The sequence below is a fragment of the Rattus rattus genome, chromosome 7, assembly GCF_011064425.1.
Source record: "Rattus rattus isolate New Zealand chromosome 7, Rrattus_CSIRO_v1, whole genome shotgun sequence".
NCBI lineage: Eukaryota > Metazoa > Chordata > Mammalia > Rodentia > Muridae > Rattus > Rattus rattus.
The window spans coordinates 101,339,031-101,363,140 of NC_046160.1; the positions used below are offsets into that span (position 1 = coordinate 101,339,031).

Genomic DNA, 24,110 nt, shown 5'->3' on the forward strand with positions numbered 1-24,110 from the left:
GGCCAAACTCAGGTCTTTAGACTTGATGGCAAGCACTTTTACCCATGAGCCCATTCCGAAGGCAGGATTAAACACTGCTGTTAACTAATGTTTTCAGCAGGGTAATTCCTAGGATCTGTCCTGTGCATATTTACCAACACACTCCCATATTTACCAACACACTCCCAGTTTTGGCAGTAAGAAGTGCCTTCAGATACTGCCAGATGTTTCTAGCAGCTCAGACTTCCCCTAGCTAAGTAGAGTCTTAGCCTAGAGCATGCTGTGTGCTACATACATTACCTGTTTTCCTTCCCCTTCACCCACTTTAACCGAGTGTAGAACGCCAGTCATAGACTACGGTCCTGATTTTGTACCATTGAAGAAGGGTCTACAAAATAAGAGCCCTCTCCCTAGTACTGGTTTGTCAGCAGGAGAGCTGAGGCTAGGACTCAGGTCATCTGTGTCTTGGACTATTGGTATTAACCATATCCTCCTGCCTTGCTGTGACACTGTGACACTATAATTGATGTGATGGCAGGCTGCTGGCAGTCAGAGGTACAATTATGTCACCATTATGCACTAAGTAGCCAGAAGCTACTGGAAGATGCTATAAGAAAGAGGAGGCACCAAGAATACAACAGTTTTATTAGGAATGTTGTACGTTGGGAAAATCCAGTTCAGGGAGGCACGGGGCAAAATGGAACATTGCTCAAGTCCTCAGCAGGGCAACAGGGCCTCTGTGGAGATATCTAAATGGAAGTACTACTACAGTAGCCCAGGTGAGACTTGTGGCTGCTTCTGGTGAAATAATTTTTGTCTAAAAGAGCGCTCCAGCACTGGTGAATCTGAATTCCAGGTAAAACTGTTTCTGACAGAGAAGCAGAGGACATGTTGGAAGCAGATGGCTCACACCGACAGTGTGCAGGGGATAGAGGGACCCTACATCCCTCACACACCCTACACAACGTTGACAGCAACAGCAGATGGATGCTGGCTGAAGGTACACAATGTTTAGGAAGTGACTGTCCTAGATGTGTGGCCCTGTGCCTTGACAACTTGACTCTGGTTTCCAGCAGGTCCTGAGCAATACTGATATTCCTTCCTGAGGCCCCTGAAGGCCACTTTAGTTCTGTTCTGACTCCCTTTAGAACAGAACTGGGTAGTAACAGCTGAAAGGACCAGGAATGTCCCGACCGTCCTGAGACGCCTGGGGCTTAGTCCAGATGTGCTTGTGGAGTGGTCACTTTCCTCTGACCACGGGACATCCTACCCGTGGGCTCCCGCCTTTCCACAGCACCGCTGCAGAGCCTCCTTCTTGAGAATCAAAGCCTTAGCTACTGGCCTGGAGATGATGTCCCCTGGACAGATCAGTCTCAAGATGCATGTGCTCCAAGGCTGGTTTCTGTCTCCAAACCAGCAGGCACTGCCTGTGGACGACAGGCTCCCGTGGTAGAATGCAGTGACTCTCCCAAGAAGAGAGCTCTCTGTTTCCAGAGGCAGAAAGAGTAAGAAGCGAGGCAGCTTTCAGGGTAGCAAAAGAACCTTAGTTCTTCCATCGAATTTGCTGCGAAAAAAGCAGAGGAGGAAGATGTCAGTTGTTACTTAACACTACAGTGAGGAAATGAAGGTAAGGATTGAATCGGGAGCTGTTGAGTTCTTTTGTCTGTTTGGGGCAGGGTGTCTCTATGTAGCCCAGTCTAGCCCAGAACTCAGTATGTATTCCAGGCTAACCTCAAACTCCTGATCTCCCTGCCCTAGCCTCTAAGGGAGAGGGATTGTGGCCATGCACCAGCAAAGAACTGTTTTTTAACTCTGTGTGTGTACAGAGGTCAACCTCACGTATCGGATGCTACCTACCTTGTTTTTTAAACAGGTGCTTTTATTAGCCTGGGCCAGCTGGCTGGCCAATGAGCCCCCGGGCCCTGCCTGTCTCTGTTTCCCCAGTGCCAGGATCCCAAGCATATGCCAGCCTATGTGGGTGCTGGGGACCAGACTCAGACCCTCGTGTGGCAAGTGCTTTATGAATTAGCCATCACCCAAGCCCTGAGAAGTATGTGGGAGTTCATTTATTCAGAGAAAGATTAAATACCTGTTCTGTACTTTACAGATTGCCATTAAGAGCATTAACCTGGCTTTGCCCTTAGTGCTGAGATTCACTAGTATTAGGTGACTAAGCATGGGTAACAAATACCTAATATTAAGTTCTATGCTAATGAGAGGCTCAGTGATTTTATATATAACCAGGACTTCCAAAATGGCTAATTCTGTTTCATTACTTTCTTCTTTCCAACAGGCAGGTCACGGCCATGTCCTGGAAGGATCATAAGCCTGGCTACTGAGTCTCTACCATGTGCTCTGTCGTTTCTGCTCTCTACTAGGTCTGGCGATGATCAGTGCATCAGTTATGCTCCTTGCTGAGGTCTTCATATCTCACTTCAGTATCTAACTGTGTGTGTGTGTGTGTGTGTGTGCGTGTATGTGTGCGTGTACATGTGTGCGTGCAGGACAGATCAACCTCACACATCAGATGCTATCGACCTTGTTTTTTTGAAACAGGGTCTCTTACTAGCTTGGAACTTGCCAATTCATATCTCAAAGGGACTTCTGCTGTTTAAAAATAGCACTTCTGCTCCTTCAGCCCACAGAGTGTCTCGGATCCACATGGCTCAGCTAAGAGCACCTGCCTAGGTCTCGGGCACATACACTTGATGCTACTTTGGGAATGTTCTCCTAGGCTGACTAGAGGGTCACTTACCGAGCTGCTGAGGATGACATCGATTTTCTCTTCCTCAGCAGATCCTTTATCTACTTTGCTCCTGTATGCAAGCAACTGTTGACGATCCTTCAGGTCTCGGCAAGTCTGTACACAAAAACACAATCACGTTCCTACTCAGCCTCCTCGATAGGGAACTCACTCACTCTGCCACTGTTTCTTTGCCCCTGGGCTCCAGAAAAGGACAGCAGTTGCGAGCAGGATGATGTGTAACGTACCCATAGAACCCCATGCTGGAGAGGTTACAGAGCTCGTATAGCTTCATTCAGTTCTAATGACTCCAAAAAGCTAAAAGCTGAGAATTCAATCTGGAGACTGGGAAAACAATACAGGAGTGTTGGTCTCCAAACTAATTCTTGCCAGACTATTCTGTCTATTCAGTCAAAGTCACTGGCAGCATTTCAAGATCTGGGGTAACAGGTTGTGTCCCTGGCTCTCCACCCACGACCTAACTCAGGGTTCTCAGTTCTTAGAGACTCACGTCAATGACAACGTCATGGCACTTGAACTTAGTGGCTAAGCTCAACTTTGTGTCCACATCTTCCACCAGATTGACATATTCCTGCAATATCTGTAGGGAAAAAAGTCCTCTGATTAATGATAAAAACAAGGGTCTCCCTGGATCAAAAAAGTAAGTTCTAAACAAGGAAGAATTCAATACTCAATGTCTGCCAAGCCATTATGACCATGGTTTTGTGGTGGGAAATGGGGTGATGTTCAGCAGCACTTCCCTGCTACCTCGGGAGAAAAGAGAACTCTCTCTCTCACCCCGCAGCCAAACACACAGCGTCTAGAGACGGTCCAGGGTGTGCCTGCTGCTCCCAGGCCAACAGGAAACTCTTCCGAATCATCTCAACAGTGCAGAGTTCTCTATACGGCTACATACAGCAGCTGTTCTTCACAGAGGGTCTGAAATTACTTTGTTCCTCCCTGCACTTCTCTATCTCAGGTCCGGCACAGCCACAGTGCCACCATCAAGAAAATGAGGATAGCTAGCTCACATCCCACCACTAGCTCTTTTTCAGAGAAATTACCTGGACAGGGGCACTGTTCTTGTGCAAAATTTCCACAACTCGATGGAAGCCAATGGGTGCTCTCTTCTTGGTGTAACCCAACCAGTTCTGAAAGAAAGGACACAGGTGAGCCAAGCACCATTAACACACTGGCCTCACCTCGTGTGCGGTTCACAGTCACATCAGGAAAGCATGGTAGACGACAGGAAGAGGGGAGGGGTAGAGAAACAGCGAGAGATGAATTTTTTAGAAAAGTCAAGGAGTGTAGAGGGTTGAAAAGAGTACGATGTATGAAATAAAATAAGATCGTTGGTCATAACAGTAATGCACAGAAAATAGTTTGTGAAATGTTTCAAAATGGAAAAAGTAATGAATAACACATACATCCTAAGTTTGTCAGTACAAAAAAATTCTACTTCTCCATCTTTACCCGCATATGGAATTGTTTATTTGTAAACTCACACAGTAGGATCTGGGAAGCTACTGACAACAGGGCTTTCCCGGCCTGAGGTGTATAGGGAGAAGTGAGAAGTGAACCTCTTCTTGAGTTGTCTGTGCTGGGAAGCGAGTCCAGGCTTTGTGCATGCTGCCTATGCACTCCACTCCACTCCACTCCGTTTCTTGGAGAGATGGCTCAGTACTGAAGAGCACTAGCTGGTTTTCCAGAGGACCTAGGTTCAATTCCCAGCACCCACATGGTGGCTCACAGCCGTCTGTACTCCATTTCCAGGGGCCTCAGCTGCCTCTTCCCTCCTCCCTAGGCATGCAGGCTAATGTCATGTATAGAAGAAAAGTGAATCTTAGAAAAAAAATTCCACTGTGATTTATACACTTCAAGATAGATAAATAAGTAAATAAATTTCTTGAGATGTAATACTTATGAGACAAATGCTAATATTAAAGGGGAAAGTGTTACACTTACACTTTACTTTCAAATGGTTATGAAAAAAATGCCCGTTTTTTAAAAAAGCAGCTAAATAATGCACCAAAATGTTAATAAATTAGTAAGTAGGAACAGTGGCCACTATACTCTTATTTCAAATTTTCCTTTCATCTAAAACTTTGGAAACAGAGACTGGAAGAAGCTTCATCGGCAACAGGAATGTAGGAGACCAAAGAAGCCTTCGCCCTCCAAAGGCCTCACAAGGGTCAGGGCACCCACCTTTGTGGTGAACAAGGCGTCGACATCATTCCAGGCTCTAAGCTTGGCCCGCGCAGCCAAGGCTGTCAGCACATACTGTCTGTCTGGGATCTGAGGAGCAGAAAGCAGCAATAGTAAGAAGGTAGAGAATTGCATCCATGAAATGCTTTACAATTTGAGAAAAGCAAATGTATTTGCTGACACTGATCCTGACCCTTAAAAGCAACCAAGTTTGCAGTCATCAAAGACCCTTTGTTTTCCAAGGCCCACACTGATGTACAGTGTGACAGACGTTTTCTCTCACTTCCCACTGACTTTCTACATTACCCTGACATCCTGCACATCCTGTGAACCCAGTGCACAGGTTACCAGAGTATTACTTCACTCAACAGTCAATGCAATGCTACCTTGAATGTTTTCTTCAGGTTGACTGGACTGCTGAAGGTCCCCTAGGATGAAACGGGGGAAGAAACTAGTGAAACCACAAATCCTCATTTTCTTCTTTATTACACAAACCCTCTGTGTAAATTATAAACCATTGAAACCCAGAAACCACTTTATGAGAAAGTCTCCTCAGGTCTGATGGAGTACCACACACCCCACTGCATCAGGAAGAAGACGAGTGAGTATAACACTGTGTCCTCCAGTCCACATGTCTTGTGTCATTTCCACTGCCAAAACTTCCCTTCCTCCCTCCTTCTCTCCCTCTCTCCTTTTCTTTCCTCCCTTCTTTCGTATCTTTGTTTTTTGAATGTTTTTCTTTCTTTTTGCTCTTTTTGTTTTTCTGCTAATCCAAGAGAAAAGCATACTTGTAAGGATTAAGTCCAAACTTTTTAAAAAAAGAATAAGGAGTTGGAGAGGTGACTCAGTGGTTAAGAGCAATGGCTACTCTTTTTTTTTTTTTTTTTTTTTGGTTCTTTTTTTCGGAGCTGGGGACCGAACCCAGGGCCTTGCGCTTCCTAGGCAAGCGCTCTACCACTGAGCTAAATCCCCAACCCGCAATGGCTACTCTTAAGAGAGTCTGGCAATTCTTAGCATCCACACGTCACCTTACGACCATCTGTAATTCCAGTCCCAGGGGATTAGATACCCTGTTGGGTCTCCATGGGTACAGGCATCACCTATACCCAGGTACATGCAGGCAAAACACCCATACATATGTCTTTAATCCCAGCACTCAGGAGGCAGAGGCTGGCAGATCTCTTTGAGTTTGAAGCTAGCTTAGACTATAGAGCAAGTTCCAGGATCTTGAGACAGGGATACAGAGAGAAATTGTGTCTTAAAAAAGCAAAACAAAAAACAAAAACAAAGCAAAACAAACCAAACAAACAAAAACACCCATACACATAAAATTAAGAATTCTTTTTTGGAACTGTGAGCTACACATAGCCTTCTGACACTACTCTCCTCTATGCTAATGTGAGCTACCCATAGCCTTCTGACACTACTCTCCTCTATGCTAAGGGAGCCAGCACCAGAGGTAGCAGGTGCTCTGCTAGGGTACCAGCCACAGACGGCCAGCGAACCCTCATAACCTTTGTTCCTCTTGGCTTGCTCGTGCTGAGAAGTTTCTGGATGATTTCTGAAAACCACACAGGCCCGCTGACAATACCTCACAATAGTGTATTTGAACAATGCTCCGCTCTCACTCCGCCTGTACCTCGGACTCCGTGTAGTGATAGAAGCAGGCGTAGAAGAGTGTCGTCACTAGTGGCATGTTGAGGATGGAAGCTTTTCGGGGGTGCTTCCGGAAGATCTCAGTCTGCCCTGAAGACTCTAGGTGTCGGTCATTGGCCTGTGGTGGATCAGGTAAGTGAGAAAAGGAACAGTGTCCATTGGGATAGGCAGGAAAATACCTGCATTATCACAGCAGTTGTGTTTCCAACAGAAATTGCTTAGGATATCCCTTGAGGGCTAAAGTCCATAACCAGGTCCTAGATTTTTAAGTTTAATTTAGAGATTTCCACAGCTCAGCTTAGTGTTGCACGCCTATAATCCCCGCACTTAGGAGGAGGAAGCAGGAAGATCAGGAGTCCATGGCTTCATTACACAGTCCAGTCTGGACTCTATGATATCTTATCTCAAAACAAAAAGAAAGAAAGGAAGAAAAACAAAGAAAGGAAAGGGAGGGAGGAAAGAAATTTTGGAAGTGGAAATGACAAGAAATCTCAACTAGAGGACACATTAAATACTCCTAGGCCAGTAGCAGGAAAGAGAGGAAAAAATGCCTAAGGACAATCAAGAAAAAGAGAAGAAATAAAAGTCTATGCCAGAAAACGGCGAGCAGAGCTGAGGGGGGCCTGGATGCTGAGGGCTCTGAGCCGGGCACAGAAGCAGAGCAGAGACGGAGTCTCACCTCGATGATGATCTGGCGCTCCAGCAGCGTGTACTGGTCTTGCACATGTGCAGAGTCTTCCGCTGAAAAGGGCAAACTGGTAAAGGGCCACAAGGTTAGTACTTTTTCTATGTGAAAAGCAAAACAAACCCAACAAGACCAAACCAAACAATCATGAAAACCTTCTGAGTTCACGGTTTTTAACACGTTTGATCCCTATGCACCTTCTCAGGATCCTTTAAGGCAGACAGAATAGCTACAGTATAATTTGGTCTGGATATTGTATTTGAGGTTTGCTGACTGGAGCTGGGGATGTAGCTCAGCTGGTATAGTGCTGGCCTAGCATGCGCAAAGCCCCAGATTCAATCGCCAGCACTGCATAGACCCGGTGAGACGGTATAGGTGAAAGCACCATACTCAGCCTGGATCACATGATACCCTTGAGAGAGAGAGAGGGAGGGAGGGGGGGAGGGAGGAAAAGAAGGAGGGAGGGAGACACCGAGACTTTGAAAACTCAAAAGGAATCTTCTCAAAGTCCACAAAATGCACAATTGTGATTTTGCTGTGAATGAGTAAGGGGCAGCTTGGTTGGGGAGTTAGCCATTCGGTGAGTGGGTCACAAAGCTAGAGAGCCAAGACAACCACCCATCGCCAATGTGCCCACAGAACTTGCTGAGCAGAGTAAAAAAAAAGCAAATTATATTGCATAGTGTTGGTTGGAAAATTAACAAAGATTGATCTACAGAAATGTCAAGGACTCCATCTTCAAAACTATGTCTTTAGCTAGATAAGGGGACACATGTCTGTAATTCCAACACTTATGAGGAGGAGCCAGGTTTAGGAGTTCTTGATTCCATAGCAAGTTCAAAGCCAGTCTGGGTCCACGAGAGCGGAAAGCCCCTTTAACCTTCAGTTCAGACCTCTTTCCTGTAGACTGATGCTTGTTCCTCTACTCACTACAGAAAGAATCCTGAGATCAATTACACTGACCCAGGGAAGTGTGAACCCCAGCTCTCTATCTGCTAACATGAAATTAGGAATCTCATACACAAGTGAATTCTAAATGTGACCCTAGAAATGCTTCCATAAGGAATGGCTGGACCAAGTGTGAACAATGAACCTTGAGAAGCAGGGGTGCTGAGAGGCTATGCAGCTGTAGGATAGATACAGAGAAGCACATTTCAGCTTAAGCCATGGGCGCCCTTTCCTGATGAAGGCCGGTCAACAGTAAAATGAGTTACTCCCAAGAGCAGTGAGCATCCATCAGAACAGTGATACCCACAGCTTTGTGCGCCTGTCTTACTGAGGACTTGAGTTTGGATGAAACCTTGCACTACAGCAGTAGCCCTGAGAACTGGGGCTTCAAGACTTGTAACAAGAAAAATACTCAAGGTCCACAATCACTTTCACCTTTTAATTTTATTATAGTAAATCATAAAAAAATTTACTACTGGGGCTGCAGAGGTTAAGAGCACTGGCTGCTCTTCCAGAGAACTCAGGTTCAATTCCTAGCACCCACACAGCAGTTCATAGGTATCTGTAACTCCAGTTCCAGGGGAATCTAACACCTCACATGACATAATATGCAAGCAAAACACCAATGTATATAAAGTAAATAAATCATTAAAGTATCACAGTTTTATTGCCAAAACGAGATGTGTGAGAACCAAAGTTCGAGAACAACGAGTCTTTCTATCTCAGTAGGTTTAGCTTTAGGGAAAGATCCTATCTAGCCCATTTCTTTTTTTGAGGTTTCTTCCAATCAGTGAAAACTCTGCGGAGACTGGGATTTGGGAGCCACTGAGGTAGACGACCTACAAATACTGCCCACGTGAGTCACGGTTAGCCTTCCCTTCTGAGCCATCATCCCATTCTCTTCTCTTAGATCTACGTAAGACGTTTTCCCCACACTTACCCAATGCACGTCTTAAGAAATTCTTTCCGTTTTTCAGGGTCCTGAATGTTCAAATGCTCTCGATAATGGGATAGCTACAACAAAACAACAGAATGGAGCTAACATATCTGTAAAAGAGAGAGGGAGCTCACTAGGAGGATAGCACTTGTCTAAGCACTCATGTGAGCACAAAGAGCATATGTATGCGTACACAGAGGGGGAGGGGAGGGGGAGAGAGAGGGAGAAAAGGAGAGAGGAAGAAAGAGGAAGAGAGAGAACACTAAGTGGATGTGTGCGCACTCGTGTGTACTTCCCTGCACTTGTGTATGTGTAAGAGCCAGGAGCAAGGGTCTGGTTCTCTCTCTATTGCTCTCTGCATTATCTCTTTATAGATTTATTTTAACTGTGAGTGCATGGGTTTAAGTGCAGATGCCTGAGGCGCCAGAAAACATCAGATTCCCTGAAGCTGGAGTTACAGGTAGTTATGAGCTGACTGATATAGGTGCTGGGAATAGAATTCCAGTTCTCTGCAAAAGCAATACACACTCTTAACTACTGAGCCATCTCGTCAGTCTATCCACCCTGTCTTCTGAGCCTGTGTCTCCCATTGCACCTGAATGAAGGCAGACTGTCTGGCCAGCAAGCCTCTGGAATCCTCTCACTTCCACTGCCTCAGCACGGAGCTTGCAGAAGCAAACCCAGTACACTCAATTTTTACATGGGTCCTGGGGATCCAAAGTAAGGGTCTCCTGCTAGCACCATCCACTGAGCCACCTTTCTCCAGATTATAATTAGATTTTATATGCTCTAAAACTGACACTGTTTACTCTCAGAGTCCTCCTGGACTACAGACTTATGTGTATGTGAGGGACTAAGCTAGGCACAGTGTCGTTTTTCTAGATCTAATCAACTAAGAACAGGAAACAATCAGCAGGAGGGCTTGGCGGCTGGGCTGGGCTTTGACTTAGATGTCTGGTAAATAGATTCCCAACAGAGACAAACGCCACACTTACCGCCAGCTCTTCTGTTCTATCTAGGAACCTGGGGAAAGCAAAAGAGCAGGAGAGTTTGATCCACTGACCTCCCAATACTCCTCACATAAGAGACACTCTCCAGAATAAACAAAGAAACGCCTCTACACTGAGGTAAACGCGTCTCTTCCTACCACCTCTACCCTTCCAACACCTGCTGACTTTCATATCTACTGTCCCCTGTTCTATGTTCTAACTAAATAAAGCAGGCAGAACAGGGCTTTAAGAGCTTAGCCTGCCCTAGCCAATCGTTACCTACCCATGTCTTTGCTTCTTTACTCAAAATTAAAACACCATTTTCTGTCTTCTGTTTCCTCCTTATCCTGAATAGACAATAATTAACAACACTACCTTGGCACAGAGGGGTGCTTGACAAGACTTCCTTGACTGGAAAGGAAAGCCAAGAAAGAGCAAACAGCCTGCCTCTGTGAGCATGTCTTCTCTGGCAAACTCCTTCTGGCCTAACCAGGTAAACTGCTTTGCCACATCAGTCTGGGGCAGCTTATCACTGTCTGGCTTCAGGGTAAATGAGTTAGTCTGGGTCACAAAGTCTAATCAGAGGTTCTCATACCTTCTCTGACATTGAGGAAAGGATAAAATATGCATACAGTTTAATCCAAGGGCAAAACACATTTACTGGAATGAAACAGAAGGAGAAGATGGTAGAAGGCCACAGAACGACAGCCTGCCCCTTCTCACCTCCCTTCCCTGTGCAGCCCAATCCCAAGGTTTCTAGGAGACGTTCCTGGGGATCCTCACTGGAAAGCTATAGCCCCTCCCCCTCCCCCACTACTGCACTCTCACTGGCACTACTTGGATAAGAGGAGGGCACCTTTAATCAAGGTCTATATAAGAAAATGCTTAGCAAACATTAACACGGCACATTAATGCTAGCCTGCTAGTCAGTCTCCATGAACCTATGTGGTAGACGTTACCATCTCCACTTTACAAGGGGAAAAGGCCACTCTCAGGAACTCTAGTGACTTGCTCAAAATATCAGAGTAACAAGTAACAACCGTACACAGTCCAGGTATGTTTGACTGTGGGGCCTGGTTCTTAACACCCTGCCATCCCACCAGATTGTATGGTGGAATAATTATCCCAACACATTTCAAGATCTTGCTCTCTAGGCGTTTCTGGAAAGAGATAGTATCTTCAATGTTTTTGCAACTCACCCCCCCAACCCCTGCCCCGAGTGCTCTGGAAACATACCTGACAAATTCCATAGCCCAGTGCTTACCTGAAGAGATCTAAAAGCAGCTTTTGGTCCCCTATTTCTTTAAGGAAGTGGATGAGATGTCTCAGTGCGACCTGGCGTACCTCCAGCTCTCGGAAAAGGATCTCTGGCACGTTAGGTAGAGAAAGAAGTAAAGCTTCCTAGTACTCAAGTCTGAGTGTGGCCTCTCCACTCATCCACCCCAAGCATTGTCACCCGAAAGCCTAGCAACAGCTAAGGATGGCTCTTCCTGGTCTCAACCCACCATCACTGTCAGCCTCTGTGCTCTAGAGCAGTGGTTCCCAACCCTCCTAACGCTGCAACCCATTAATACAGTTCCTCATGTTGTGGTGAACTTCCAACTGTACCATTATTTCACCGTTACTTCTAACTGTAATGTAGCTACTGCTATGAATTGTAATGCACACATCTGATGTGCAGGATGTCTGATCTGCGGCCCCTGTGAAAGGGCCAGGAGTCGAGAACCTGGGCAGTGGAGCAGCACAGCCACCCAGTCAGCCTTTTAGCTCTTTTTCTGTTTTGTTTTGTTTTGTTTTTTTTAAAAGACTTATTTACTTTATATACATTGTAGCTGTCTTCAGATACCCCAGAGGAGGGCATCAGATTCTGTTACAAATGGTTGTGAGGCACCATGTGGCTGCTGGGATTTGAACTCAGGACCTCTGGAAGAGCAGTCAGTGCTCTTAACCACTGAGCCATCTCTCCAGCCCCTTGCCTTTTAATTCTTAATTAACACTAATAGCAGAACTTCTCACATCCTCTAACACACAACCCACATCTTGCCGAGGAGGCTAATACAGCCCCCACCCTACAAGCTGCCCTTACAGGTGTGATGTGATGTGTGCTCTTAGGCCCAGGCCACCTCAGCTGTCTCGGAACCAGACTTAACCCTGGTGAATTCTGGTATAAAAGCCACATGTGCTGCTGAGTGGAGACTTCCTTCAAACCATGCTCACCTTTGCTCAGGGTCCTCTTCAGAAAGATCAGAACCTTGAGGAAAAGAGACAAAGACTGTGCATCCCTTCACAAAGGCTGCCCTGAGCACCTCACATCTAAGAATGAGGCCAGCGACGTGTTAGGGATCACTGCAGGCAGACACACACCCTCTGTGGGACGGAAAGAAAGGATGGACTTCTGGAACTGAGCCATGTCCTAGGTGTCCGCATGCCCGTGCCCACTGTGTCCACACTGGCTGAGAAACTACCTCACAGTTCCACATGGCCATGCCTACTGTGTCCACATTACCTCCTGTCTCCTGTGAAACTACTCTCACAGTGCCGGTGCTGATACTCTGCATAACACAGAACAGCCAGCCTTCTGATTTCTGGTTACACTGACAATCCCACACAGAAAGCATGTTCCTCCACTAAGGCGGGAGGAGCACGGCTTCCTGAGAGCCCTATGCCGCAGAGCGAAAGCCTGACTCTGGACAAGCAGCCCAGACTTCTGGTCAGTACTGACTGGATGGATGTTCAGGAGCACTGAACGACGGACAGCAAAGCTCACTTACTGCAGTGATGACGTTCCCATCATGCATGCTTACGGCCTCCTCTAGGAGCTGCAGCTTATCCTGGAGGGAGCGGAAGCGCTCTAGTGAACAGACCTGCAGAGCGAGAACACAGTGTGTGTCAGGAAGACCAGTGCCCGTATTCCCTATCACCACATAGTGAGGGACAGGCAACAAAGGAAGCAGCCAGAGAGCACCTCTATATTACACACTGGTCTCTGTGCTCTGTGAGCCTGCAGGCCCCTCACACCCTATCTAGCAATGCAATGCCCTGTAGGATGCTGATGTCTTCAAGTCTTGGTCAAGGCAGCACATCGTCACTTATCACTTATTTTCCCTCATGTGTAGTTTCCATACACTATACCCTGTGCAAGTGCATAGCTGAGCTCTGAAAGGGCCTACATCTTAGACACTACAGCCACTACAGGAGAGACACACAACGCTTCTGTCACCCTTAGACAGCCCCTCTGTCCACCATGATGTTAATGCCCTCCTGTTCCTAGTCCACCAACCGCTCATCTGCCCTCAGTCACGGTAGTTCTGTCTTTGAATGTCACACAAGAAGACCATCACTAAATAATCAACTAATTTTCAAAAAAGTATTTCAAAATTTCAATGAAAAAGAAGTTTTTTTCAACAATGCTAAGATTAGGATCTTAAAAAATAGAAAAGAAATTAACCTCAACACTCATCCTACACCATGTACAAAGATTAGCTGACAAGGTATCACTCTCTTTCTGTGGTGTTAGAGCAGACTGGAAAGAGGGAGGGACTCCTCCACTGTGCACCCCGCTGGCCTCAAACTTGCTGTGCATCGGGTGGCTTTCCCACGCTATTTCCATGCCTCGGCCTCCCAGGGCTGGGCTTACGAGCGTGCTCTTCCACACATAGCAACTCTTATCCACCACTGCTTCCCCTGTGCAGCAAAGCAACGCTAAACCCGGGTCACAGACTTCACAGCTGGCGTCTAACTATAGCGGATTTGCTTTGCCCTGAAAACCACTCCATTTCAGGAATGGGAACTGGAAAGAATGTCAAGAAATCCTTCCTATGGGAACACATTGCTCATCCTGCCAAAGAATCCTGCAAGAGTCTCCTCCTCAGGAGCCTTACCTTGCCCTGGCGGAGGCGTCGCACTGTATCACTGAGGCTCCAGTCATTGCTGTAATCCTGGAATATTAGCAACAGATGAATCATACGTTAAGGGCTCAGAACTGCTAGTGAACCAGCTCGATGCCTCAAATTCAGTCTGTGCCCCCATAAGAGAAATAATCTGTGGGAAAGAATTGATTAAAAAATAAAACTAGAATGGTTCTGTTTGACTTTGGTCTTGGTTTGAGTTAGTTTCTTTCTTTCTTCCTTCCTTCCTTCCTTCCTTTCTTTCTTTTCTTTTCTTTCTCTTTCTTCCTTCCTTTCCTCCCCCTTCCTCCTAAGGTTTTTGTGACAGGGTTTCTCTATATAGCCCTGGCTGTCCTGAAGCTCACTCTGTAGACAGGTTGGTCTCAAATTCACAGAGATCTGCCTATCTCTGCTTCCTGATGCTGGGATTAAACATGTACCCTACCATCACCACCTGGCCTTGGTTTGAGTTTCTGAAAGAACTAGACCAAGGGTGACACAGACCAAAGAGGGACTGACCAATAACAAAGCCCAGAAACCTCTGCTGACTGGTTCAGGATTTGAATTCTATATGCAATCACATCTGAGACCCCACTATAGTTAGTTAGTATCGTTAGACAAGAAAAGGAAGACTCTGACACGTAGCCCCTTTTGATCTTAGAATATAGTTTCTTCCCTTTGAGTCAGTTTGCTTGTTTAGAATGCTTTGTGGGAATCTGACCTCTACCAACTCCCAGACCACAGTGACAATCATTCAGTTTCACGTTAAACTCCCAAATGACAGCAGGCGTAAGGAAGCACGGGGGCCTATGTTAGGAAAACAGAGATTTTGAGTCCAAGTTCTATCCTTTCCTGGCTGTGAGAACCCAAAAAGGAATTCTGTTAAAAGATCAGTTTAGTTTTCTCACCTATAAGAGGAGTCATGTGCTGCATAATGACATTCTGGCCAGTGCATATACAATGACAGTGCCAAAGATTTAATGGAGCTAAAAGTTCCTGTTGTCTAGTGGGGTGTGTGTGTGTGTTTGTGTGTGTGGGTGCATGCGTGTGCACACATGTGCACACATGTGAAGGCCAGCGGAGGATGTCCTGCCTATCACCCCCCTATCATTCTCTTGAGGCAACAGTGTCTCTTGAGATCTTGCTGTTTTTCAGCTCTGTTGATGCCCAGCGGAGCTCGGCAACCTTCCTGTCCCTGCCCTGCAGCACTGCGGGTACAGACACATGCAGTCATGCCTACTTTATGATCCCTGAGGATCCAAATACAGGTCCTCATGCTTGTGCAGCAGGCACTCATTACCCACCGGGCCAGCTCGCCAGCCCCTTATATAGTATTGGTACTACTATACCTTTTCTACATCTAGATACACAAACATTTGTCATCATGTCCCATGGGTAAGTAATAGACAAACAGGTTCACATCCTAAAGTAGCGGATGTAGAATGCAGGCTATCGAGTCTAGGTTTGTGTGAACACATCTCATGTTTGCACAAAGATGAAACTGCCTAGCAACATTTCTCAGAATGTATCCCTGCCATTCAGTGACAAATGACTGTAACAGCTGCTCGAACAGTTGGGAAAATTAAGCAGAGCACTTGATACTGTCTAATTGTCACACCAATATTAAGATGTAACTCAAGCTGAACATGATGGCTCACAACTGTAATGTCAGCACTTGAAAGACTGAGGCAGAGGAGTTACCATAAGTTCTAGACAAGAGTGGACTATCTGGTGGGTGCCAGGCTCCAGCTGGGCTACAGAGGGAAACCTGATTTCAAAACAACAAAATGAGGGCTGGTGACATGATTTTGCAGGGAGAGACACTTGCTGCCAAACAAAATGACCCAAGTTCAATTCCCAGAACCCACATGGTGGAAGAAGAACCAACTCCCCCCACAAAACTGTCCTCCAAGTTCCACACTTATACTTGGCATGTGACACACACACACACACACAAACGCATGCACGCACGCATGCACGCACACACACGCACGTGCACACACATGCACGCGCACACACACACACACAATAAATAAATAAATAAATAAATAAATAAATAAATAAATAAATAAATGTAAATTTAAAAATAAGTAAGTAATGGAGGGAGAAGGGGAGAGACATTCTGTAACTCACCCTGTACTCTCCCTTAGGCCTCCCCAGCTCTGGAGCATAAGTTTTGGCAGGTGTGTCTGACAGAGCTGAAAAAGGAACAGAAGCCAGTTTAGAAGGCACTGTACAACCTGCTTCTTATCCTTCTTTCCTCTCCTGCTTCTTTCCCACTTGCGTGCATGCGTGCGTGCATGCGTGCGTGCGTGCGTGCGTCACCATACCAAGAGTGTGGAGGTGGAGGACAACTCTGAGGTTAGGGATCAGACTCTGACTCGGGTCATCTAGCTGTGGTTTGAATAAGATTGGCCCCCATAAGCTCCTATATTAGTCACCAAAGAGTGGCACTATTGGAAAGGATTAGAAGGATAAAGAAGTGTGGCCTTGTTGGAGGAAGTATATCACTGGGGCTCTCTCTCTGCCTGAGGATCATGATGGAGATCTCAGCTCCTCCAGCACCATGTATGCTGCCATACTTTCTGCCATGACAATGGACTAACCTTTGACACTGTAAGCAAGTTCTCAGTTAAATGCTTTCCCTTATAATAGTTGCCTTCGTCATGGTAACTTTTCACAGCAACAGAACGCTAAGACACCAGCATATGTATAAATACCCACTGAGCTATCTCACTGGAACTTTCTTTTTTAACAAACAAAAATCCATTCTTTTGTCTGGGTAGCTCCATGGCCGAGGGCAGAGCTCGGTTCTTTCCTGACTGTGGCCCCAGCAGTCGTCCCTGGCAATGGAGCCTACATGGCTTCTACTTCCTCACTTAGTACCAGACACTTTCTCTACTCCCCTAATTACTACCTGTCCCCATGAGTCTCCAGGCTGTACCCAAATCACCAACATCTCCCAGAGCAATCAGGAAAAGGACCATGCTTACCATCAGAAAGGGACTGGAAACTCCCAGGTCTAGTTCTGCCTGAGGGAAAGAACAGAGCAGAAAGAGGCCAACAGTTCAAGCCAGATCACTCACGGCACACAGAGCCTTACTACACAATATGAAGAAATAGGGGTTAAAAAGCTTTTATTTGGGGTTGGAGAGATGGCTCAGAGTTAAGAGCACTGGCTACTCTTCCAGAGGACCAGACTTTGATTCCCAGCATCCACATGGTAGCTCACAACCATGTGTAACTCCAGTTTGAGAGGTTGCAACATCCTTTTCTGGTCTCCGTGGACACCAGGCATGCAAATAGTGCACAAACATACATGTAGGCAAAATACTCATATACATAAATGAAATAAAAGCCTTTATTCAACTTCAAAAATCTGATGTGCTAGTAAAACGGGTCAGAAAGAAATATTTTAAGTGCATACGATTTACCCCTCTCCATCATCTTTAAGTGTAGAACTCAGTGGCATGAAGTACACTCACACTGTCCATCCAGTTCCAGAACTTGCACTAGGCCTGAGACTCTGTGTGATGCAGGAATTCTCCATTCCCTCCACCCCAGCCCTGAGGAAACTGTGGCCCTACCTTCTGCCTCTACCCACCTGAATGGGGTCACATGGTATTTGTCTTGTGGTTTATTGCACCCTGAGTAATTCCCTAAGGCCCATCCTTATTATAACATTTATCTTGCATTCCCTTCTAAGATGAAGTAGCAGTCTACTGAATGTGAATTCAATGTTTTGCTTATCCTTATAGCCCACAATGGACAGATGCAGTCTTAATCTTTTTGGCTTTTGAACAACGTTTCTTCAAATATTAGCATAAAAGCACGTGCTCAAGTCACCGTGTTAGATTCTTTTTGGTAAGTACCTAATTGCGACGCTAGTTCACATGCTAATCCTTTGTCCAGCTGCTTTAGGAGCCGCCACACTATCTTCCTCAGCAGCTGCACACTTACACATCCCACCAGCGACACACAGAGGTTCCCAACAGGATAGCATAAAAGGCAAGAAGGAATTGTGGTCTAAGCAAATTTCTGCACTGATACACAGCTCTCAACTTCATTTATGTTCTACAAATCCAGGCTAATGCCTGGGAATTTTGATTTCCTCAAACCCTAATACTAAGCTGCCTGATCAAATGAGAATTCTTTTTTTTTTTTTTTCAGAGCTGAGGACCGAACCCAGGGCCTGCAAGCACTCTACCACTGAGCTAAATCCCCAACCCCTCAAATGAGAATTCTTTTGCAGTCAATGAAAACACTAGCCTGACCATGTTCCTGATGAAAGAAAAAAAAAGTCTCTGCCCCTTACCCACCATCCTTTACCTCTAAAGAAGCTGCTCAGGGAGTAGGTGGAAGGAGGTTTGGGTAGTTGTGTGTAGAAGCTGTTCCGGCCCTTCATCTGTTCACGTCCCTCAGGGGTTGACCCGCTACTCCCAGCAGTCTCTTTGATGGACCATGAGATACCTGCAGGATAGCAAGAACTAAGTAAGCCTCTTCCAAATCAGTCCTTGCCACCCAACACTCACTAGCACTGAAACTGTTCAAGACGCCCCAGTCCCTCGGCCAGCAAGAGGCCAGGAAAGATGTGATCAAATAGGCTAATCAATAGAGAAACTGACAAAGGAATGAATAAATGAAGACTCCAGACAACCTTCAAATAGATGAAAAGATGCTCTGCCTCTCCTATTAACTGAGCAATTATTAAAATAACTTATTTAGCAGATCGTGTGTAAAATCAGGGTTTTTTCTTCTTTCTACTTCACTCTTGTTTGTTTTTTGTTTTTGGCAGCAGGTAGCCTTGGCTGTCCTGGAACTTGCTTTGTAGACCAGGCTGCCTGAAAATAGATCCACCTGCTCTACCTCCCAAGTGCTGAGTTAAAGGTGTGCACCATCATGCCCCATTTCATTTTTGTTTTTGTTGTCTTTTTGTTTTGTTTTGTTTCGTTTTTTTCCGCGTGGGGAGGTTTAATGAAAGGACAAGACAAGGGAGAGGGACGAGAGAGAGAAGATGAGTACAAGAGGAGAGGAGTAGAGGCTGGCCATGAGCATGTGGAGGGAAGGGGGGGAGGGGAATAGGGAGAGAAAGGACAAAGGGGGAAGAGGGGAAGAGCGAAAAAGGAGAACAAGAAGAGCGAAAAGCTCATTTTTATTTGTAAATCATGCTATACTACCTTCTAGGAAGAACTTCCAACCAAAAACACTTTAAACCTCAGATGGAAAAGTGGAGGGAAGAGAACTAGACGGAGTCTATGAAGAAATTAAGTGGTATCATATAATTACGATTGATGGCTAAGTATACATAGCACTTCTGCCAACCTGTCATAAGGATTGAAGTTGACAACTCCAAGTATGACGAGCAGTACAGATCCATAACTGAGACTGTAACTCAGTGGTCAGGTCTACACACACACACACACACACACACACACACACACACACACACAGACACACACACACACACACACACACACACACATACACACACACACACACACACAGACACACACACACACACACACACACACACACACACACACACACACACACACACACACCTCCCCTACAAAAACCTACTGAATGAGGCTCTCCAGAGTAAAGCCTAGGAACCTGTAATTTTAACAAGCCCTGCAGGAGTCTGAAATAGCCATCTAAGCATCTGCTTCAGAAAAGCAGATGCAGGAAGCCATATAAGCATTACTGTTGTGCGTCTCCACATGGCTCTGCCCGATATGAACTTCCAGGCTGCGTCACCTGAGACTAGCAGAGCTATTTCTGACCAGCACTGAGGAGAGAGGTACACCCTTCATTACTGACATAGGGCCTGCCTCTTCAGCTTACTTCCCACAGGTTCTCCAGTCCAGCTGACTCGCTCCAGGTCATCGTCATCGTCGTCATCCACGAAGTCTCGAAGGCTATTCACTGCCCGTTTGGATTCCTTTAACTGCAGAGGAACATGAAGCACAATAGTCAGTCTGGCAAGCCTCACTTCCCTCCTGCTCCCTGCTAAGCAAGGTGGCTGAGAAGGGGCTCTCAGTGATTGCCAGTAACTATCTGAAGTCCGAATCCAGCCTAGAATCAAATTCTGCTGTACACACCACTGTGGTCCAGTTCAAGGCTCAAAGCCACTTGTGAATTCTATGATATGCTAACTATGCCTTGTTTGAAAATCTGAGTGCATTTTACTCACTTCTCCAAAAATGACTATTCCCAACACGTCAGTTTTCAAAACCAAGTCATCACAGTGCAGTGGTGTGCATGCCTAGAGTTCCAGCTGCTGGGGCAAAGGGGAAAATGGCTTGAGACCAAGAACCTGGGACCAGTCAAATAACATACAAGGCTCCGTCTCAAAGATGACAATGATATGAACTGGGTGTGGTGGTTCATGCCTATAATCCCAGCACTCATGAGATAAGGCAGCTATAATAAAAGAAAAAACATTTAGGAAAAGACCCTGGGCATGGTGGACCCAGCAGCACACCCTCGAGTACTCCAGAGACAAAGGCTGGCAGATCTCTGTGAGTTAAAGTTATATAGGGCTACGCAGTGAGGCCCTGTGGAAGAAAGATGGAGAGAAAAATAGGGGAGAAAATGAAAACAAAACAAAACAGGAACCCATAGGCTGGCTCAGTCAGGGCTTCTTTAGCTGTGACCAAACACCACGACCAGGAAACCAGAAGCACCCCGTAAAGAGCACTGCCCTGCTTCAGTTTCTGCCTCTAGGTTCCTGCCCGACTTCCCTCAGTGATGGAATATAGCCAGAGAGTTGTCAGATAAAATAAACCATTTCCTCCCCCAAGTTCCTGTTGGTTATATTTGTTTCAGCAACAGAAACCTAACTAAGCAAGACAACTTTAAGGAGACTAAATTCAGGTCACCAGGATCGTGGCAAGAGTCTTTATTGGTGAGCCATTTCATAGGCCACTATATAGTTTGAATTTGGAATGTCCCCCAAAGGGCTATGTGTTGAAAATTTGGTCTTCAGGGTAGCCCTATGAGGAGGCAGTAGAACCCGAGTAGTGGAGCCTAATAGGAGCTCCTTGGGCCACTGGAAGGGTGTTCTTTTTTTTTCGGCTTTTTTTTTTCTTTTTTCTTTTTTTCGGAGCTGGGGACTGAACTCAGGGCCTTGCGCTTGCTAGGCAAGCGCTCTACCACTGAGCTAAATCCCCAACCCCTGGAAGGGTGTTCTTAAAGGAGATTGTGGTGCCCTGCCATGTCCTACCTCTTTGCTTTCTGGCCATGCGGTAAGCTGCTTTGTTCTATTGTGTGACTATACCGTGAAATGCTGTCTATTCCAGGTCCAAACAACAGAGCTAAGCAACCATGATCCAGAACCTTAAAAACTGAGCCAAAGTTAGGCTTTTCTCTGGATCAGATGGTTACCTTGGGTATTTCATATACTGATAAAACCTGACTAATACACAGTCTTTTCTGAAGACCTGACCTAACATTTTGACGAACCTGCTGGAGATGAGAAGTGCATCCAAGGGTAAGGTGTGACCCTTAGCACTCCCTGTGACCCACCTGCGAGAGCTCATCATCTTCATCATCAAAAGTGAACGCCTTGAACTTGGAGCTGTTCCAATATTCCTCCTCATCACCTTTTGTCCGGTTCATCTGGAGGGAAAGGAAGACAGGTACAGTCTCTCAAAAAAGGGTTCCTCTACTAACAGCTCCCAGAAGTAAGGGATGTAGAAAAGAACCTGTAAAGCACCTGCCATGCAGGTCAGAGCCTTGGATTTCCAACTCATCAGATCATGGTGGATATTCCAATTAAGCCACAATCAATCCAAGAATCTCTACTGTGTTCAAGGACTCAGATACAATGGGAACTATGAAAAGGGCACGTTAGTTATAGTATTCCTCCTGGATGATCTCATTAGAACGAGGGTACCCAGGCAAAGGGGAGGCAAATGTTCTAAGGATTCCTTGTAATTTTGCTGAACACACAAAGATCAGCCAAAGCTCACCCCAAACAGAATAAGCAAATTCATGTATTAACATATATTTACTGAGTGCCACCTCTGAGTTGTGCTTCTAAGCTCTGGAAAACTACAGCTGACTACAGTCAACAAATGTCCCTCTCTGACAGTATGCTCTTTAAATGAAATATAAATGAAAGGAAAGCAATTTTTAAAAGCAGAATTATCTTGCCTGTATCATCAACTCATGATTATTTTATTAATCACTTGGCCAATTATGAGGCCAATTTCTGAGATCATGACCAAGAAAATATATATTAGCTAAAAGATCCCAAATTATTCTCATGACTGCTCTAAAATTAGGTATTATTTTACAAAACAAAAAAACAAACAACAATAACAAACTTTTCAAGCTTAACTATGTAAGAGTGAACTGTGGTTTGACCCAGTAAGTTTCAAGATTTCTACAGTCCCTGACTCCTTATAGGCTCTCAAAGTTAAAAGGCAAATGGTTCATTTCTAAGCCTTGGAGAAATGCAATCTTGCCTTACTGGCTTATAGTGAAGAGTAAATAGTATTCCAAAACCCTAACAGAGTGCTTGGCAGAAAATTAACACTTAAGGTTACATCCCTTTAGCATTTGATACCTTACCAAGATGTTTATTTCCTCCTGTGTACAGTGGATATAGCAGGTAACCTGCCATATAAGAATTCGGACTGAACTAGATAATATATGCAAAGTATACCGCCTGACTACCTTTTTTTTTTTTTCTCTCTCTCTTTTTTGGAGCTGGGGACCGAACCCAGGGCCTTGCGTTTCCTAGGCAAGCGCTCTACCGCTGAGCTAAATCCCCAACCCCTTGACTACCTTTTTTATTACCTAATCTTAATGCTACCTTAGATAAAACTGGAAAACCTTATGTTTCGCAGTGCTGGGAATTGAGTTTAGGGCCTCATGTGTTTTAGTCACGCACTCTACCACTGAACTACATTCCCAGCCTCCAAAAAAAAAAAAAAAAAATTTAAAAAGGAGTTTTAAAGATTAAAAGAAATTCTAAACCAGGCCACAACTATTGAAGGTGTGTATAGAACATTTCTAGCATGTGTGCAATTTCATAATTAACTGTCATTCATTTATCCTCAGAACAATCCTAAAATGTAAGCCTAGGAGGTTCCCACCGACCAGGAAAGCAAAACTCAACAGTATTAAACATCAAAACAACTTTACTCAATCACTCCTACTCCAAAGGACAATCCTGGGTTTCTGGATCCTAGACTTTTGGGGAAACTAGACAGACCTTTACAATGGTAAGTAGAAATAGGTAGAGAACATGTCTAACAAACTTAGTATATCATGAAGAATTCCTAGAATCTTTTGCCAGACCACAGCAGTGGATACATTGTATTAACCTGTATTTCTAGTGACAAAAAGAGATGGTGATTTACTTGGTAAGTAAAATGGTAACAATTTATGACTCTAAGAAGGTACAAAGAAAAGGGGGCTTCAAAGTAATTGAAAATGCTTCCGAGATTTGATCTTATCGTCACTTGTACACTGACAGTCTGACAAGGATAGGGGGACAGATGCGAGGGAACAGGAACATGACATGGGAAAAACAGGACCCATTTTTTAAAAAAACACCCAAAACAAAACCCTACAACCAAGACATCCCTTGCTTCATGGTATTGTAGAAATGAGATACTGGAAGTTAGGCTAGGTTTTTAAGGCGATTCTTGAGAACAAAGACAGGAGGACCATACAGGAAGCCACGCATCTACAGCAAACACCAGAGCCTGGAGGGTCCCTGAGAAGACAGGTTCAGAACCAAATGTTGAGTAAGCTGCGTTGAGGCTTACTGGAAGCCCCATCTCGGAGCCCATACAGTAGTCCCGACAAAAGAATCAGTCTGGGAGTGAGAATGCCTAAGAGAAGACAGGGAAAGAACAAGGGTGCGGAGAGGGTGGGTTCAACTAGACACGCGGCCTAGACAGGGGCTCGGGACACCCTCACCTCTTCCGCACCGAGCGCTCCTTCTCAGGACAGCGCCAGGCTCTGCCGCCGGACCAGCCTTTCTAAACAGGCTGTGAGGCATAGAGAAGGGCCGAAGGGGACAGCCGAAGAGAGTCTCAAGAAGGTGAAAGGAACACACGCAAAG

General features: G+C 45.4%; 1 protein-coding gene across 1 annotated transcript; it reads right to left on the minus strand.

Moving 5' to 3' along the window:
* Nucleotides 1–607: 607 nt before the first annotated feature.
* Vipas39 (VPS33B interacting protein, apical-basolateral polarity regulator, spe-39 homolog) lies at nt 608–24,094 on the minus strand. The gene is made up of 20 exons (XM_032908213.1): nt 23,966–24,094; nt 21,557–21,649; nt 19,874–19,976; nt 18,359–18,499; nt 17,023–17,061; nt 16,163–16,227; nt 14,024–14,080; nt 12,914–13,006; nt 12,360–12,393; nt 11,407–11,509; nt 10,149–10,176; nt 9,157–9,230; nt 7,263–7,338; nt 6,567–6,701; nt 5,314–5,355; nt 4,928–5,017; nt 3,787–3,873; nt 3,234–3,323; nt 2,735–2,839; nt 608–1,543 (listed from the first exon to the last, which is right to left on the minus strand). Exons 2-20 carry the CDS (start codon nt 21,647–21,649, stop codon nt 1,523–1,525), a joined length of 1,476 nt encoding a protein of 491 aa, XP_032764104.1. The 5' UTR covers nt 23,966–24,094; the 3' UTR covers nt 608–1,522.
* Between the last annotated feature and the right edge of the window lie 16 nt (nt 24,095–24,110).

Excerpts from the sequence above, each read along its gene's own strand:
- Vipas39 (XM_032908213.1), bottom strand. The coding sequence starts at position 21,649 with ATGAACCGGACAAAAGGTGATGAGGAGGAATATTGGAACAGCTCCAAG. Across the intron at positions 10,177-11,406 it reads CTGCTTTTAGATCTCTTCAG|GTTCCTAGATAGAACAGAAG; the intron begins GTAAGCACTGGG and ends TGCTTTCCCCAG. Across the intron at positions 1,544-2,734 it reads ATGTCATCCTCAGCAGCTCG|CAAATTCGATGGAAGAACTA; the intron begins GTAAGTGACCCT and ends CTTTTTTCGCAG.